The sequence below is a fragment of the Abramis brama genome, assembly GCF_963993115.1.
Source record: "Abramis brama genome assembly, chromosome: 1".
NCBI classification, from domain to species: domain Eukaryota; kingdom Metazoa; phylum Chordata; class Actinopteri; order Cypriniformes; family Leuciscidae; genus Abramis; species Abramis brama.
Window position 1 is genome coordinate 24,795,998 of NC_139963.1, and position 17,243 is coordinate 24,813,240.

At 37.1% G+C, this 17,243-nt stretch overlaps 1 protein-coding gene and 1 long non-coding RNA gene across 3 annotated transcripts; both read right to left on the minus strand.

Annotated features, from left to right (window-relative positions):
- Positions 1–2,677: 2,677 nt before the first annotated feature.
- On the minus strand, positions 2,678–5,208 carry LOC311066395. Of its 2 annotated transcripts, XR_014603068.1 has the most exons (4): positions 5,164–5,208; positions 4,969–5,072; positions 4,808–4,876; positions 2,678–2,740 (listed from the first exon to the last, which is right to left on the minus strand). It is a non-coding gene; the product is annotated as an uncharacterized lncRNA (long non-coding RNA). The 2 variants fall into 2 exon arrangements; XR_014603069.1 differs by lacking the exon at positions 2,678–2,740 and having other exon boundaries at positions 4,780–4,876.
- Positions 5,209–6,555: 1,347 nt separating this feature from the next.
- On the minus strand, positions 6,556–17,091 carry itgb3a (integrin beta 3a). Its single transcript, XM_084087777.1, has 10 exons — positions 16,968–17,091; positions 16,779–16,874; positions 16,578–16,667; positions 16,116–16,250; positions 14,972–15,401; positions 12,373–12,595; positions 10,959–11,056; positions 10,476–10,595; positions 9,990–10,156; positions 6,556–8,598 (listed from the first exon to the last, which is right to left on the minus strand). Exons 2-10 carry the CDS (start codon positions 16,854–16,856, stop codon positions 8,533–8,535), a joined length of 1,407 nt encoding a protein of 468 aa, XP_083943903.1. The 5' UTR covers positions 16,857–16,874; positions 16,968–17,091; the 3' UTR covers positions 6,556–8,532.
- Between the last annotated feature and the right edge of the window lie 152 nt (positions 17,092–17,243).

Below are 17,243 nucleotides of genomic sequence, written 5' to 3' on the forward strand. Positions count from 1 at the left end.
GGATCAGTTCTTTCTCTCTGTTCCTGCTTTTGGTTTGGTTTGTACCCTGTGTGTGTTTGGTTTTCTGACATTTTTGCTTGAAACATTTGAGAATAGTTTTAAACCGTTTTTGTGCGTTAGTAAACCTAACTTGTTTCATTTTTTTGGAACTTGTAGTAGCAGGACGGAGCACTTGTTTGTTTGTGAATTCTTATAATTTGTATTCATTACCTTTTTTTTTCTCTGTTTAGAGGGAGCTGGGGAGTAGATTTAGAGCTACCCCGGGGTATACATACATCACCCATAGGTATACTTCTCTGTCTAGAAACACCAGCTAGACCTGGACGGACCACCAGCTGTAATTTTGGTTAGGGTGCCTTGATCGTGTGCCAGATAGAGATTGTTTTTTTTATTTTTTTTTATTTGGGGATTAGTATAGGTTAGGGGTGGGGTCCTTTTTGTTTATTTCTTTGTTTTGGTTCGTCCAGCCCTCCCCTTTTCCCAGGAAATTATTGTTTATTATTGTTTATTATTTACCGTGGCAAAAATAAAAGCTTTGTTTTTATATGGTATTTGGTGTTTGTGTCCTTTTCTCGCACCGCGACTCCATACCTCCTTTGCTGGCATCGGTGGGCCCGAGCAGTGGGTTGTCAGGCTCCCCTCCTTTTGGGGGAGCTAGAACGTAACATCCTGTAATATCCAATCTTCATCAGTCTCTGTATCTCTTGCTTAACCGGTTGCTGGTTACAAACAGTATAACTTTCACAATTTTCTGCTCATCTCATCTTGTTTCAATTACACACAAAATGCAACATCATTCTGAGTTGCCATTTGCACAACATAGCATTTCATGCAAGCATGTGGCGTTAAATCAAAAGCAAGCAAAATAACTTTGAAACAGGTAAATATCAATATCCAAAACAATATATGTATATATATTCATAGAGAGGTAATAATACAATTTAATACATCGCAGAGAACCTCTAGTGCAGCTGCTGCCATGGAAACAACAGTTCTAGAAGAGTTCGGAGAAACCCCAGAAGCAAGTGCATGTCTTGTATCTATGGCAACAAAAGTTTCAGAGGCAGCTGCAAGAATGTGTCGTGTAAAAGTATTTACATTATTTTACGTCATGCTTTGCACTTCATGCTGACACTTAGGACATCATTATCATAAGACGGCTGTCATTGCTCATATTCATGTCAAACTGAAGAGTGTTCATGAACAATGTTCTCTTTAAAATCTCTTCTATTTGGGTTTTGACACTTCATGCATTAATGAACCCACTTGTGACAGATAAAGACATGGATTGTTGTTGATATGAATGTTATCTGTGCCTGACTGGGATATGACAGACCCCACTTCTCTTCAAACAAAGGCATCTTCACTGCAGTCATGAAGAGAAACAGGATAATAGAGAGACCATCAGGACACTTAGGACAAAAAATAGACCAGAAATGACAGATTGGGATGTATATAACGACTCATATGGCAGTTTCCTGAGAATGAGAGATTACATGCAGAGTGTCTCTGAATAATATCTGACAACTTCATGAGACAGAACCTCACCCACTTCCCTTCCTCTCGCCTGGGTCTTTTACAGTGTAGGGATTTTTCCTAAACTCTTTTAGTCTTCATTTTTTATAATGTGAATTTGTGTAGTAATTACATAAGTGACTTTCATTTTTTATGTCCTAAAACTGTTCTGTTTTTCTTTTATAGAGAGCCTAAAATCTAAAGGCGGATTATTGGACACCAAAAAATAAGTCTGTAATCCTTATATTTTTACAAACCTAAATAAAAGTCTTAGCATGAAAGAGTTAAATAAATCAGAATCAGAATCAGAATCAGAATCAGAATCAGAATGAGCTTTATTGCCAAGTATGTTTACACATATGAGGAATTTGTCTTGGTGACAAAAGCTTGACAGCGACAAGACACAGATATTGAAAATGTATAAAAATATTAAAATACACAATATACACAATATAGACAATATGTGTGTACAAGGGACGGTAAATAAGTGTTATAGGTCCAGCAAGGGTCCAGCAATGTCCTTCAGGTAGGCCAACACCAGTCTTTCAAATGACTTCATGACCACAGCGGTTAATGCAACAGGTCTGTAGTTATTCATTCCTTTGATTTTGGGTTTCTTTGGGATGGGGATGACGGGGGAGCAGTTGAAGCAGATAGGAACATCGCACAGCTCCAGTGATCTGTTGAAGATCTGTGTGAAGATAGGGCTCAGCTGGTCAGCACACGATTACAGACAGGCTGGTGAAACGGTGTTTCCAGAAGACCCAACACATATCCTGTTCACAGACCCAAAGTGCAGGAGGGAGGGAGCAGGGTTTGTTGGAAGTGTTGATGAATGTGTGGAGAGAAGGTCAGAACGAGTGTGTGATTCGACACAGTGCTGGGGGATGGTGTCTTGTAATTGGTGATGTATGTTTGTCAGGCCTTTCCAAACTGATGCAGGGTCGTTGGCTGAAAACTGGTTTTTCAGGTTTTCAGTAGTTCCTTTAGACCAGTGGTTCTCAACCTTTTTTGGGCCAGCGCCCCCTATCCATCCAGGTTTTTTAATTACTTGGTGAACAAAGAAAACATTTTGGCATTAGGCATTGGCATTAGTTAATGCCTAAAAATGTAAAAGATTACCTTATAAATAGAATTTAGTTTCATTTTAAAATTCGTCACCGGAGTGCAGTGGCGGAGCCAGGATTTTTTCATAGGGGTGGCCAGGCAAGGGCCAGCAACCAGTCTGGGGTGGCACAGAAATATTAATTATTTTATCATAAAAAATGATTTATGCATTGGACCGTTTTAGTGTCTACACAACTGAATAAAGTTAATTTGTACTTAATTGTAATTGAGATAGTGAATTAGGAATCATGGAATACTGAGTGAACTTTATATTTTTGTATTATTACCCACCACCTCATATTAAAATGAATTAAATAGTAATAAAAGGGCACGCACTATAGCTAAAGTTCAACTTGCTCAGTTAGCTTGGTTCTGGTTCTCAAAATCTCCAATAGCTTGTTCTACATTGTTGCATCTTCATGGATGAGATAACATGCAGATAAATACTGTAATCCAAAGATTATTCAACCTTCAATGCGTTTTTTATAATCAATTAACCAATATAATTCAACCAATTCTGAGTTTGTCAAAAAAAAGTTTAATTTGTCCTTTACAAATTAACGCAAAATGAATGCCTATCTTCTAGTACAAATGCACAGTGCTCACATTTATTTGGGACATTAAAACATTACATATCAGTTTGTGCCTTATATTGTGATCTCACATAGCAGAATATTTTAATCCAGACACATGTGACGCATATAACAAATACATGCATGCAGTTTTGACAGCTTTAATCGCCTTTTTGATTCTTACATGAGTTAATTGACGACAGAACTACGGCTACAGCACGCCACATTTGCGCGCGATGTGCGTACCGCAAGCACAGTACAATGGCCGTCAGCCGTATGACAGGAAAGTTAGTTTTGCTGACATTTGGCCTGACAACATCTTATCTAACCGAAGACAGCCAACTGAATAAGGACAACGCGCTTTTCTCAGCATCTGACAGAAGTGTCACAAGCTTTCACACACATCTTCTAAACTGTTGTTGACTGCACACTATTCGACTTCCTCAAAACGGTCTTGCAACCCACCAGTTGAGAAAGATTGACTCTATATTTACTATGTGCATATCACTGTCTGATGTTCTGCTGAAGCTCATTCGGCACTTGCACATTTCCGCACTCGTTTGGCTTGCGCCTGGCGCTGAGGTGAATTTGGAGTGTGCATCTGAAAAGTCTCATGTTTTTTGTGGTCTTAAAGAGACGGTTCAGCGTTTTAAGAAACGCAATTTTTGTCAATAAAAAAAGAGACAGAAACAGCAGTTGTGAGAGGGGTGGCCAAAGTGGCCAAGCTTAGACCAAGGGTGGCCACGGCCACCCATGGCCACCCCCTAGCTCCGCCAGTGCCGGAGTGAATGGGAACATTATTTATTGAAGTGGTTTTTAAGTCAATAGTTTTTTAATGGCTTGTCAAATTTGCATTCCTGCACTGCATGATTCTAGCCACCACCGGATTGTTGCGAAACACATTATTGAGCAAGTGAATCAGCGCTGGATTCTAGTCAGTGCTTGAGCGCTGGTCTATGACTGGAAAAATTTAGTCGTTGCAAAAGAAACGATACATAGCTTACATGTTGCATTAAACTGGCAGATTTTAGAATGTTGTTGGCAAATATTTTGCAAGTAGTCTACATGTTTAATCTTGTCTTGCCTGGATCTTTGGTGTAAAGTCGTGAACGCCCCCATGAACACCTGAACGCGCCCCTTTAAAAAATCTTGCTTCCAACGTCCCCCGATGTTACCTGAACCACCCCCGTTGAGAACCACTACCTTAGACACTCTGAACTCCATTGTCATTATGTTTTTGGCCTGTTTATACAAGACTCAGTCCCCATTCCTGTAGGCATCTTCTTCGGTCTAACGAAGATGAATGAGTTTTGCAGTGAACCACGGTCGTTGTTAAGTTAAATGAGTCATGGTAGGAATGCACGTATCCTCAGAGAAACTGATGTATGACTTGTACAGTCTCTGTGAGCTCATCCAGATCAGTGGCAGTTGCCTCAAAAAGCAGACTTGTAAATATATATATAAATATATCTTTTTACAGTCCTTGTTCCAGTTTTAGCTGATTTCAGTTTCTGCCTGTTGGTATTATAAGATGATGAACCAGACAGTGAAAGACTGGACAGAGTGATAATGCTGCCCTCACACACGCTTGAGGAGGAATGTAAGGCACTTACGAGAATGAACGAGAAAAACTCCTGCGGCAAGTAGAAAAGCTTACAGTTGAAGAGCGCATCTAAAACAAACTATTTAAAAAAGGAGTGAAAAGAACAGTAATTATTATGAATGTTAAAGGGTTAGTTCACCAAAAAATAACATTCTGGCATCAATTACTCACCCTTATGTCTTTCCTATAGAGGTTAAACTACTGGAGTCACATGGATTACTTTAATCGTTTCTTTGCTAGCCTTTAAAGTGGGCTTGGAAGTGGTGGTTGCGTAGCTGTCAATGAAGTGACAGAAAGCGCTCAGATTTCATTAAAAAGAATTTCATTTGTGTTCCGAAGATGAACTAAAGTCTTGGCTGAACTTACCCTTAAAATAAGACTTGGCAATAGGGCCAACCACCTGAATTCCACCTATTCCCAAAATGTTTTGACAAATATGACCATCTGAGCTTTACAGAGAGTAGGAACAGGTGTGATTTCTCGCAGAAACCAGCCTCGCTGCAATTAGGAGCTGGTGGTTTGAGTTGCACAAGATGTAATTTGTGTTTCATTTTTGAAATGTCTTTTCTCACCACCTGTTGGAACAAGTCACAGAGCAAGTGTGCGCTATTGTTGCCTCATGCACGGTTACTCCCATGTTCACACAGAATATGCAGACTTTTCACATTTCCGTTCTGATTTTGTAGTAAAATCTGCCAGTAAAACCTGATAAACATTTCCTGCTGATAAAATGCATTGTGTTTTATAAAAGGTGGCACATTCTGATATTATCACATTTAGATTGTTTGAGGTTTTTATTTTTTAGATAATTAGGAATTATAAATGAGCATAATCACACACAAAAATTATAAATCATTTGAAAAGTAGTTTTAAATACAACAAAATAGAACAAATAAAGTGAAGCTGATTGAAGTGAGGAAGTGAATAGTAACATTGTGTCTAAAGCAATTTTGATGTCCAAACACGTCTTACACAAGTGTATTTCAATGTGAGTCATTTGAAGGAGCTTGTTTGCGTATATGGATGAAACAGTTCAGTTCTCTGAAATTATTTGTCCGATGACGTGTGTCTGTTACACTCGTGATTTTGCCAAGTATTTCGTTGGTCCTGGGACAACTTTCCAGTCCGAAAACATAGTCCTAACCTTATATCCCTACCCCTAAACCTAACCTTAACTTATTCCTAAAATAAGAGAGAAATGATAGATTGAATATCATATGAATAACAATAACGTAGAAGCACCTAACCCTGGTTGTAAGCCTAAACTTGACATAAACTAGTCCCTCAAATCTGATTGGTTGGTTGGAATGTTGTACCAGGATCAACAAAGATGTTGATTCAGGAATATGTTGTACTTGGTAAAATCATCTTCACCCTAAAATGCATTAAAACTAAAGCAAGCTGTACCTAAACCTGACAAACAGAAGAAGAAAAAACTAACAGAAAAACATACTGAACATCTTAAAATTTGCAATATACTGGAATTAATATTCAGAAGATGACAATAATGTGGAAATCATTCGTCAAGAAGATTCTCTCTCTGAAAATAAGGTTTTTTTTAGAATTGTAAACATTAGATTTGTGTCAAAACCTCCAAAAATGTTTCATTAGACCAGACTTGTGTTATTCCTCGACCAATAGTCCCACCAAATGGAATTGCAAATATAATGACCGTTTTTCAGACAGGTTTCCACAAACACAATCCCAGTCTGCCACTGGTCGGGCAAACAGACAGTAATGTCACTGACATGTTTGGAATGCTCAGACAAACAGAGGAATGATTTAATACAGCAAATTACATCATATTTTTGTCTCTGTATAATAAAGGAAGTATAAGAAAGTATTTTAACACAGGAAAAAGTTACAAACATTATCTTTAAAAAATAAAATGACGATTTGAGAATACATGATTAAAAATTACTTTAACACTTTCCCCCACCATTTGACGGAATTTTTTCAGGCTATCCATGTTTTTATTGTTATAGGCTAGGGGGCGTTATGACTCATCTTCTGAAAGAGTAGAGAATCTCCAGATCAAAACACGTGTAGAAAAAGCAGAAACAAGCGATGACATATGTAATCATATGCATACAGTACTGTGCAAAAGTCTTAGGCATGTTAATATAGTCCACTATACTGGTCAGCCAACATATATTGGACAAATCTCTCTCTCTTTCTCTCGCTATGTGTGTGTATATAGCCTATATACAGTACTGTGCAAAAGTCTTAGGCATGTTAATACCCCCCCCCCCCCCCCCCCCCCCCAAAATGGTTTTAAGTCAGTTATTTATATCTTTTGCTGTAGTGTGTCAGTAGGAAATACCAGTTTACATTTCCTTAACATTCTTTTTGCCATTAATTGTAATAATCCAGTGAGATTTGTGTATGCACAAGGAGTCTGACAACAGCCAGGATGATCTGATCTCACCATCATCGAGTCCGTCTGTGATTAGGCTACATGAAGAAACAGAAAAAACTGAGACAGACTAAATCCAGAAGAACTGCGGGAACGTCTCCAAGATGCTTGAAGAAACCTTCCTGCAAAGCTACCCGAAAAACTATGCGCAAGTGTACCTGGACAAAAGCCGTTTTAAACGCAAAGGGTCGTTACACCATATATTGATTTGAATTAGTTAATAGAAGTTAAATCATAAATAAATTCAATAAATAAAAGATATAAATAACTGACTTCAACATCATCAACATTAAACAGCATATAAATCAAAACTGCCTAATGTTACCGAATGAAATGTTGACCCAGGACGAGCTATAGGACTGTGCAAGCATTAGTGGTGTTGATGGACTCTAAGAATCGTTCTGAATCAGATCCAGACGTAGTCTTTGACAAAATCATAAATGTGAAAATGATTTAAAAAAAAATCACAAACGCAGGTGGAGAAAGAGTTCAAATACAGTAAATGAATACCAGCAGTGCAACTCAGTATTTAGTGCAGGAATATAGAGTAAGAACAGAACAGTTTTAGGGGACATTTACATAACACCATTTTCAACTAAAAATGGAAAACGTTTTGTCTGTTCATTTACACAACAACAGCGTTTTGGGGGCCTGAAAACACAAACTTTTTAAAACAGGTTTTTTGAAAATGATACCGTTATCCTTTCCATGTAAACTACAAAAACATGAATTTGTGAAAACTGACGTCATGTGCATGTGTATTACATGTTCAGGGACGTAGTGTTTCTTTAAAAAGTGGCATCGCCAACTACTGGCCTGGCATGAATAATACAGCATTTTTAGTCGTTTTCGCGGATCAGTGTAAACGGGGATCGTTTTGACAACATTTTGTCGTCTGTATGCGAAAAGGACACAAAGGAAAAAACGTTTCTGTTTTTAGTAAATTGTTGTTGTGTAAACGTACCCTTCAAGTCACACCAATTCCACAACAGCATTACAGCATTGTCATATGCTGCGTAATTAATATCATAAGATAACAACTGTTTGTTTAACATATACTATAACAACATTTCTTATTAACAAAATGACACCGTGGAGGTAACTGTGGTATAAGTGGAAAAACTTTGGATCACTGAATTATTCAAAATTGAAATTGCGGTTGCACTGACCATGTTCACACTGTAGCTATAATTGTCACTCCTGAATGCTTAATCCTGTTCTATACACATTCATATAAGGTTAAAGCGTATTCTTGGCTTGAGACGTGTTGTAGAGATGATCTGTAGTTGTTATTGACAGAAGCAGATGTGGTTTCCTTCTTAACTGCCACGATACGCCACATTTTGGAAGGTGGTGGTGGCTCCTTTGTAGAGCGGATTGTTAGCCTTAAAGACAGGAAAGAGTTTCATAATGACCAGTGCTGCAGAGCTCATAGTTATTAATAATGAAAGTCTCAAGCACATCTGTACTTCTCATTTTGACCACTTGGTGCCCATTTGACACCATTCTTGGTGATGAATGATGTTATCTTTCCTGAATGTTATCAAAATTGTAACACTTTACATTTGTTAACATGAACTAACAATGAAATAATTTATTAATCTTAATGTTAAATTCATTTACTCAAACGTCATTAAAGGGGTGGTTGATTATGATTTCACTTTTTTTAACTTTAGTTAGTGTGTAATGTTGCTGTTTGAGCATAAACAATATCTGCAAAGTTACGACGCTCAAAGTTCAAAGCAAAGGGAGATATTTTATTTTAAAGAAATTGCTTTTTAAGGACTACAACAAACGGCTGGTAGGGACTACACGAGCTTCCTCCCGGATTAGTGACATCACTAAGATGCCCCCCAGAACACGATTTATAGAATATCATGACAGAATATGCTAATCAATGACTAGAAGATAACTAAAAATAAGTTACATAAATTCATCAACTAACCATTCAGAAATGTTGTCTACATGTTGTCACTTCTTGAGTCTCTCCATCTTTGTCTGACTCCAGTTTGAACATAAAAGGCTAAAAGTTTTTGAAATGTTCAGTGCATGTCTGTGTGAGGTAAAAGGACACAAGCTGTTGAAGCTCCGCCCCCTGTGCTGGGAGCAGCAGCTCATTTGCATTTAAAGGGACAGACACAAAAACTGTGCGTTTTTGCTCACCTTCAAAAAGTGACGATTTTAACATGCTATATAAAAAAATCTATGGGGTATTTTGAGCTAAAACTTAACATACACACTCTGGGGACATCAAAGACTTATTTTACATATTGTGAAAAGGGCATTATACCACCCTTTTAAAATCAAAAGTGGATCTATTAAAAGTGGATAGAGCGCAAAGGGGCCACGAGGCCATCGGCACCGACTTGACTCAGTTTTAAAGGACCCTTTAAACCAAAAAGGTTCTTTATAAGTCACAGGAATGCATTACTTTCATATTTAACATTTTTTTCTATACAGTGTGTTTATGTGCTGTTTAATTAATAAAAAAATATTTTTTTATTTGATTTGTTAAAGATAAAGCCATAAAATGATCCCATGATGGAAACCCCTAAAGGGTTCTATATATGAAGCAACAGTCAGAACACTTTAAGGTTCTATATAGAACCTTTTCCTAAGTGACAGTGTTATTTTGTCTGAGATTAAACATGGCAAGACTGTGAGCATGCTGGAAGTTCTGAGAGGAAGAAAGACTAGTGTAAGATGCTGATAACACTTGATAACACAATACCAACAGGATGTGGATGGTATTGAATAGTCTGAATGCTTTTCTCACCGCTTCCCACTTAGCCTTGGCTTTCTCTTCCTCAAACTTGGCAAATTCATGACGGTCGTGAATGGTGATCAGGAGCTTCCACACCAAAAGCGTAGCCAAACCAAGCAGCAGGACCGCACCAGCAACCGATAAAGCAACCACCAAGATGTCAGGACCCTTCGGACACTCTGTGAAAAGGAAAAAAATCATACTTTATATTCAGTTGCCATTTGAACTGATCTCTTCAGGATCTATTATTATGTCTGTGTGGTCAAACATTAATAGAGAGGGGATGAGGATCTAATTGCTGAAGTTTAGATTTAATAAAAGAAACAAAACACTCAGGAGCACAGTATTCGATTTCAGACGCAGCGAGAGAATCTGTGACAGTAGGAGAGGTACAGCCAGTATTTACCAGTCTCTCACAGAAACAGAGAGTTTATTAGCAAGAGCAGGGTTTGACAGCTACATGTCACATGTCTCTTTCTGCCCCTTCTCTTCTCTCACCTGGTTCTTTAACAAGATAGAGAAAGGATTTTCCACTAGCATCTTCATAATACTGGAAGTTCTGAACACAGTCATTCTCATCCTTGTAGCTGCAGTTCACTGCGTTCTTCTCGTGAAAGACTGGAGAGAACAGATGATTATTAACTCTGCGAGAACAACAACTGAACACAATATACTGCATGAAAAATTAGGTTAAGTCACATATAGCCAAATGAAGCTGAGGTAAATAATGGCATTATTAACAGAAATCAAAATACTGCAGTTATATACTATAGATTAGATGTATACACTTTGTCAAATTGAAAACAGTTGTAATAAATTGTAATAATGTTTCACAAAATCACTATTTTTGATCAAATAAATGCAGCCTTGTTGAGCATAAGAGACTTCTTTCAAAAACATGTAAAAAAAATGCTAGTGTATTAATATAGGCTACTGCGGTCTGAAAGCATGTATTGTGGATTGGTTGGAGGTAGAGATTACCCAGCTCATTCACCGGCACAATCTCATCTCTGCAGACGTGATTGCAGTTCTTCTCAAATAGATCCCCTCTCTTATAGTATTTACACTCCACACACTCCCTGCAGATGCACACATAAATCCACTTTAAACAGTTAAGTAAAGAAAGAAAAAAAAGCACCTAAACATACTCAATGTCCACACAGATACATTAAGCTACCTAAATAAAGATATACCGTGGTTTGTTGATTTTTACATAAATATTCTAAACTTTCACCCAGTATAAGTCACAATATATATATTTTTTGTTGAGATATTACTCCAAGTTAGTTTCATCATGTTCTACAATTCTTCTACTATCTGAACCAAGGTTATTTTCGTAAACGAAAACTGAAACTAAGACTAAAACTATTTGTCAAAAAAACATTTTCGAACTGAACTGAAATAAAATAGAAATGTCAACATAAATGAAAAACGAAAACGAAAAAAATAAAATAATAATTAGCAAAAATAAATAACCGTTTTCGTAATTAATAAGCTCTCATCCTTTACCGGAAAATCAAGTTTTTCCATTGGACTCCGCTGCTTTATTTTTCAATGTAAACGAGACAGATGTATGACCGTTGCGGCTCTTTAGCAGCCTTAAGAAGCCGAAATGGCCAAATAAGTAGACCTATTTCCATCATGTCTAGACCGTATGCAAAAACAGCTGTAGGCCGACCTTTATTCCAGGTAAGATAACCATCTCATGTGAAACTTAATAATCAACAAGATACCACAAATAGACATACATTTGTCAGAGTAGAAGTAAACTAAATGTCATGAATCCGAGTATAACTGTGAGTATATGATATTAAAATATACAATAGACAAAAAGCATAAATGGATCAATACAAGAATAATATTTGAAAGGATTAATCATAGAAATAACCATAAAAGAATAATCATAATTATCATACGCATATTTTTCTTTCTTTTTCTTATACACCACACTTGTTTAACAAGATTTAATCTTTAATATGAATGAGTATGAATTAATAATTTTTACTTTTATACTTTTAAGTTGCATTTGTCTGGTTCTTTGTTCAATCTCAAACAATTATTTTATTTTTATTATTAAGAGGTTTGCACAAAAGTTAACTGTAAACTGCAAACATTAAACTTTGCTAAATTAAATGTCTTTTACTGGAAGTATTCTGTTAACTCTGCTTAACTATAATTACAAAAACTGAAACTAAATATATAAAAACTAAATATAAATGTGTTCACAAAATAAAAACTTGCAAAACCATTGAAACTAACTAAAACTAAACTGAAATGTATAGGAAATTTGAAAATGATATTAAAATACAAACTAATTTAAAAATGCAAACCTATAATAACCTTGATCTGAACTTCATCCTCACCAAGATAGGAAAGCGTGCCGACACACACTCACTTTTTGATGGTGCAGGCATCTGGGCAGGTGGGGCACTTCTCACAGGTTGATCCATAAGCTCCTAGCTGAGTGCACTCACAGACCCCACACGCACAGTGTCCACGTCCACTACAGAGCATTCCTCCACCCCCCATACAGGTGTCTGTGCGGGTCGAACAGTTACAGGTCTCGCCGGACCATCCCGGACCACAGTGACAGGACCCGCAGTTGCACTCACCATTACCTATTATAGGAAAGTGATCTCAGGTCATTGCTGAAGGTAATCATGAGGTTTTTCCTTTAAAGGTTTTTCACCCAAAATGAAAATTCTGTGAATGAATGTAAGCTATTATTTTCTCAATGGAACATAAAAGTAGAAATTTTGAAGAATCTACAAGCAGCTCTTGATATACAACGACCGTTCATAGTGAATACAGATGCAAAACTCCCCAAAAAAAAAAAGAGAAAAGTATCATTAACATATTCCATCTAATTCTATATTCCACTAATAACTTTGTGTGGCTACCATTTAAGCGTCACATGCATTGTTACATTTTCAAAAAAACATCACTTAGTATGATTTATAAGGTGTTTTCCTCATGTGGACCATGAAGATGCGTAAACATAAACTACTATTCAAAAGTGAGAAATATTTTTGGTAACACTTTAGTTTAGGGTCCAATTCTAAATATTAACTAGTTGCTTATTAGCATGCATATTACTGAGATATTGGCTGTTTATTACTAGTACTTAAAAAAGTACATATTAATGCCTTATTCTGCATGACCATATTCTACATCCTTTAATCCTACCTAATACCTAAACTTAACAACTACCTTACTATTAATTACTATTAATATTATTAATTAAGCAGTAATTAGGAGTTTATTGAGGCAAAAGTCGTAGTTCATATAGTTAATAGTGAGATTTGGACCCGAATCTAAAGTGTGACTTATTGTCTGACTTATAAGTGTGACCATAAGTCTCATATGTTCACCGAGGGTGCATTTATTTGCCCAAAAATACAGTAAAAACAGTAATATTGACAATTTAACATTACAATTTAAAATAACTATTTTCTATTCTAATATATTTTCAAAAAAATCTGAGATGGCAAAGCTAAATTTTCAGCATCATTACATCAGTCTTCAGTGTCACATGATCCTTCAGAAATCATTATGCTGATTTGCTGCTCAAAAATTGTCTTATTGTTATCAACGTTGGCAGCCGTTGAGCTGCTTAATAATTTTTATGGAAACTGTGACACATTTTTCAGGATCCTTTGATGAATAGAAAGTTTAAAAGAACAGCATTTGAAATAAATGTTTTTTGTAAGATTATAAACGTTTTCACTGTCAATTCACATCACAATTTACGATCCATTCCATGCCGATTTTAATCAACTTCATGCCGTACTTAAAATAAAAATCTTGACCCCAAACTTTTGAACAGTAGTGCATGTAAATATACTGTATATCCTAAATTAAACCACAGTATGTGTGTAAATCCTGAAATACAACATGGTGTTACGTAATACCGACATAGTGTTTGTTATTGAAGCAACAAAGCATTAAACTAAAACTTCAACATTTCCCAACTCAACATATTCATTGCAACACACATAATTGATTACCAACTAGCAGTTAGCCAAGGAGTAACCAGTCTTACTTTTCAGATTCAAATTAGACCAATCTACCCGTTTCAGAAACTTAAAAAAAAGTTATGACCGGTCTTTAAAAAATAGATGACTAACTTGTAAGACTAGTCTAAGCAGTTTATGCAAATGACCACTAGTTTGTATACTGTTTTGTTCATTGTGTGTGGTTCTGGCAAACCTCAAGTTGTTGAGACATACCAGAAATATTTGTCCTTGTGGGGATATTTTTTGGTCTACATGAGGAAAACAGCTTATAAATCATACTATGTTTTTTGAAAATGTAACAATGCAGAATGTTTTCTGTGAAGGGTTGTGTTTAGGGATTGGGTTAAGGGATAGAATATACAGCTTGTACAGTATAAAAATCATTGTGTCAAGGGAAAGTTCATATAAACCATGAAACCCAACGTGTGTGTGTGTGGTGTACGTACGTGTGTCTACGTTCCAATGTTTTCAGTTATTCATACCCAGAGGCAATACTTGTCGACTCTAATTCTTCATATAGTTCAACACATATTCACCCACACATCAGCTCAGATATTGAGCTATTACCTAATCAAACTATTTACACAAGGCATTTAACTAACAATATCCATTACACATGCTACTGAAAGTCCCACTTTTCCAACCAATACATTCTTTCATGCATTTAACTTAACTGTTTAGCTGAATAGAGAATATGACGTGAGCAACATAAATCATGTGACAGGCTTCAGGCTGCTGGCACTCCAAGCTGGATGTGCACAGACATGCAGAATTGAAGATCATCCTCCCATAACATCTAATAAATCCAGCATTTCTGAGTCACACTGAGTCGCTGTTTGGTTCTAAACGTGGATCAAATGGCCTAATATGGTGAAAACACTGTCTTCACGATGAGGCAAGAACAAAAAGCTGTGAGTGATCCTTTACAAACATGCAATGCTTTATTTGTTCTTGTAAGACCATTGTATCCAACCTTACCTGAGCACATCAGTCCTTTGGAACGGAGGCAGCTGAAGTCGTCACATTCACAGTACGGCCCCCAAACCTTCCCAAATTCACTTGAGCGACAGGCACACTGGCCGCACACACAGTCTCCACGTCCGCTACAGGCCGGGGTTTCTGGGTTGGGGGTGCAGCTGTCTTGTTGGCTGGGGTTATATTCGCCCTCTGAGCACTCGCATCGAGAGCCCAGTCGGCCCGGAGCGCACAGGCACACGCCGCACTCTAGGGTTCCATTGCCGTGGTGACAGGACGGGCTGGCGGGCATGGAGGACTGCTGACAGCTGCATTCACAAGCAAAGTCCACAGTGACCTGAAGGCTGTCTTTAAAGCCCATTGGCTTCACGATGAAGGTCCGACTCTTTTCTTTGGGACAGCCGTGAAGTTTCGCCTCAATGTTAAATGAAACCTATGGGAAAGTAAGATAAGAAACTGTAGAGCATGGCACTAGCAATGCTGAGGTGATGAGTTCGATTCCCAGAGAATGCATGAACTGAAAAGACGTATGGCTCGCAATGTCAGTTGCTTCTGATAAAAGCATCTGTCAAATGTAAATACAGTCAAACCAAAATTTATTCAGACACCCTCAACATTCCTCACATTATCACAGTTTTTTCGCTATAGTTTAGAAAATGGTAATAAAATATGACAAGAACTCAGTTGATATTTCACTGGTTTTGGCCAATACCAATTTAGCTCAACCAATTACCAAGCAATGCTTAATTTTGTTCAGTCTGTGGTGTAAAAAGGTCACATTAGCAATTAAAGAAAAAACACTTAAGCAAAACATGGTCAGGTCAAAGTGTCTGAATAATTTTTGGTCCCAATTTTGTATAAATTTTACTGGTAGTCCACTGTATGAAGAATATTTGGGGATAATATGTCACAGTTTACTTTGTTTCGCTATCCTCACTTACATAAATGAACTATAGTGTCCTGCACCCACCACTTGTAAAAAAAAAAATTATATCTGGTGTCTGAATAATTTTTGGTTTGACTACATTCCTTGTTTACAAAATAAACAGTGTTTAAATGAACCTCACAGAGTGATTTTAATGTATACTGACAGGTACACAAACTATATAGTTGCTAAATTTCTAACATCAGTACATCAGATGCTGACCATATCTCCGATTTTGAGTCCGTCGCAGGACCGGACACCTGCAATGACCTCTTCACCCAGGCATGTTGCGTTGATGAACAGAGATAACTCATCCGGCACACCCAACAGCTCCAGCTCAACCTTAGACCTGATCTTCTACAAAAACAAATGGCACATAGATCAGAAGTCAACCTCTCTGATTTTAGCTTAAGCCCTGCTGGCTTGGAATGGTAAAATATAAGACTGTTCAGAGTGGCATACCACCTACTACAATTTAAACGAAAGTATGTATACTTTATGCACATATACATTGTATTTTTGTAATATAATCGGAGAACACTGACTCTGGATGCTGTATGTATTTGCAATGCTAATATCTGGTTAATTTTTAGGAACACACTTAAAGATATCAGAGAACACATAATAATTCAAAACAGAACACGAAGTTCTCATAACCAACAAATTCCTGCCAAAGTGACTTACCGCATATGCATCCAGAATGAGTTGCAAAACATTTCCAGAGTCTTTATCGAGCGTTCCGACCGCAGAGCCAGGAATCAGCTCGCTGTAATTCTGTGACAATGCAGGAAACATGAAAACATCCCATTAATGTGTGTAAATGTGTGTAAATATTATGCACAAACGTGTTGTAAGTATGTGTTTGAAAAAAATATAGAAACTCACACGATATAGTGGCACCATAAGGCTGGTTACAGCAAAGATGAGGTTGATATTATTCTCAGATATCTTGTCCGTGATCATGCCAAGTGAGGGATAGTCCTACAAATACAAGTCAAGTCAAGTCAAGTATTCACAATACAGATTGTATCAAAGCAGCTTCACTTTGAAGAAACAGAAAAAACTGAGACAAACTAAATCCAGAAGAACTGCGGGAACGTCTCCAAGATGCTTGAAGAAACCTTCCTGCAAAGCTACCTGCAAAACTTCTGGATTTAGTCTGTCTCCGTTTTTTCTGTTTCTTCATGTAATCACAGACGGACTCGATGATGGTGAGATCAGATCATACCGGCTGTTGTCAGACTCCTTGTGCATACACAAATCTCACTGGAGTATTACAATTAATGGCAAAAAGAATGTTTGGAAATGTAAACTGGTATTTCCTACTGACACACTACAGCAAAATATATA

Bases quoted from the DNA above. Each gene is read 5' to 3' on its own strand.
- itgb3a (XM_084087777.1), bottom strand. From the start codon at position 16,856: ATGATCACGGACAAGATATCTGAGAATAATATCAACCTCATCTTTGCT. The intron at 15,402-16,115 runs GTCAGCATCTGA...ACTTTCCCATAG, and splicing joins GACTCAAAATCGGAGATATG to GTTTCATTTAACATTGAGGC. The intron at 10,157-10,475 runs GTGAGAGAAGAG...TCCTTTTCACAG, and splicing joins CTATCTTGTTAAAGAACCAG to AGTGTCCGAAGGGTCCTGAC.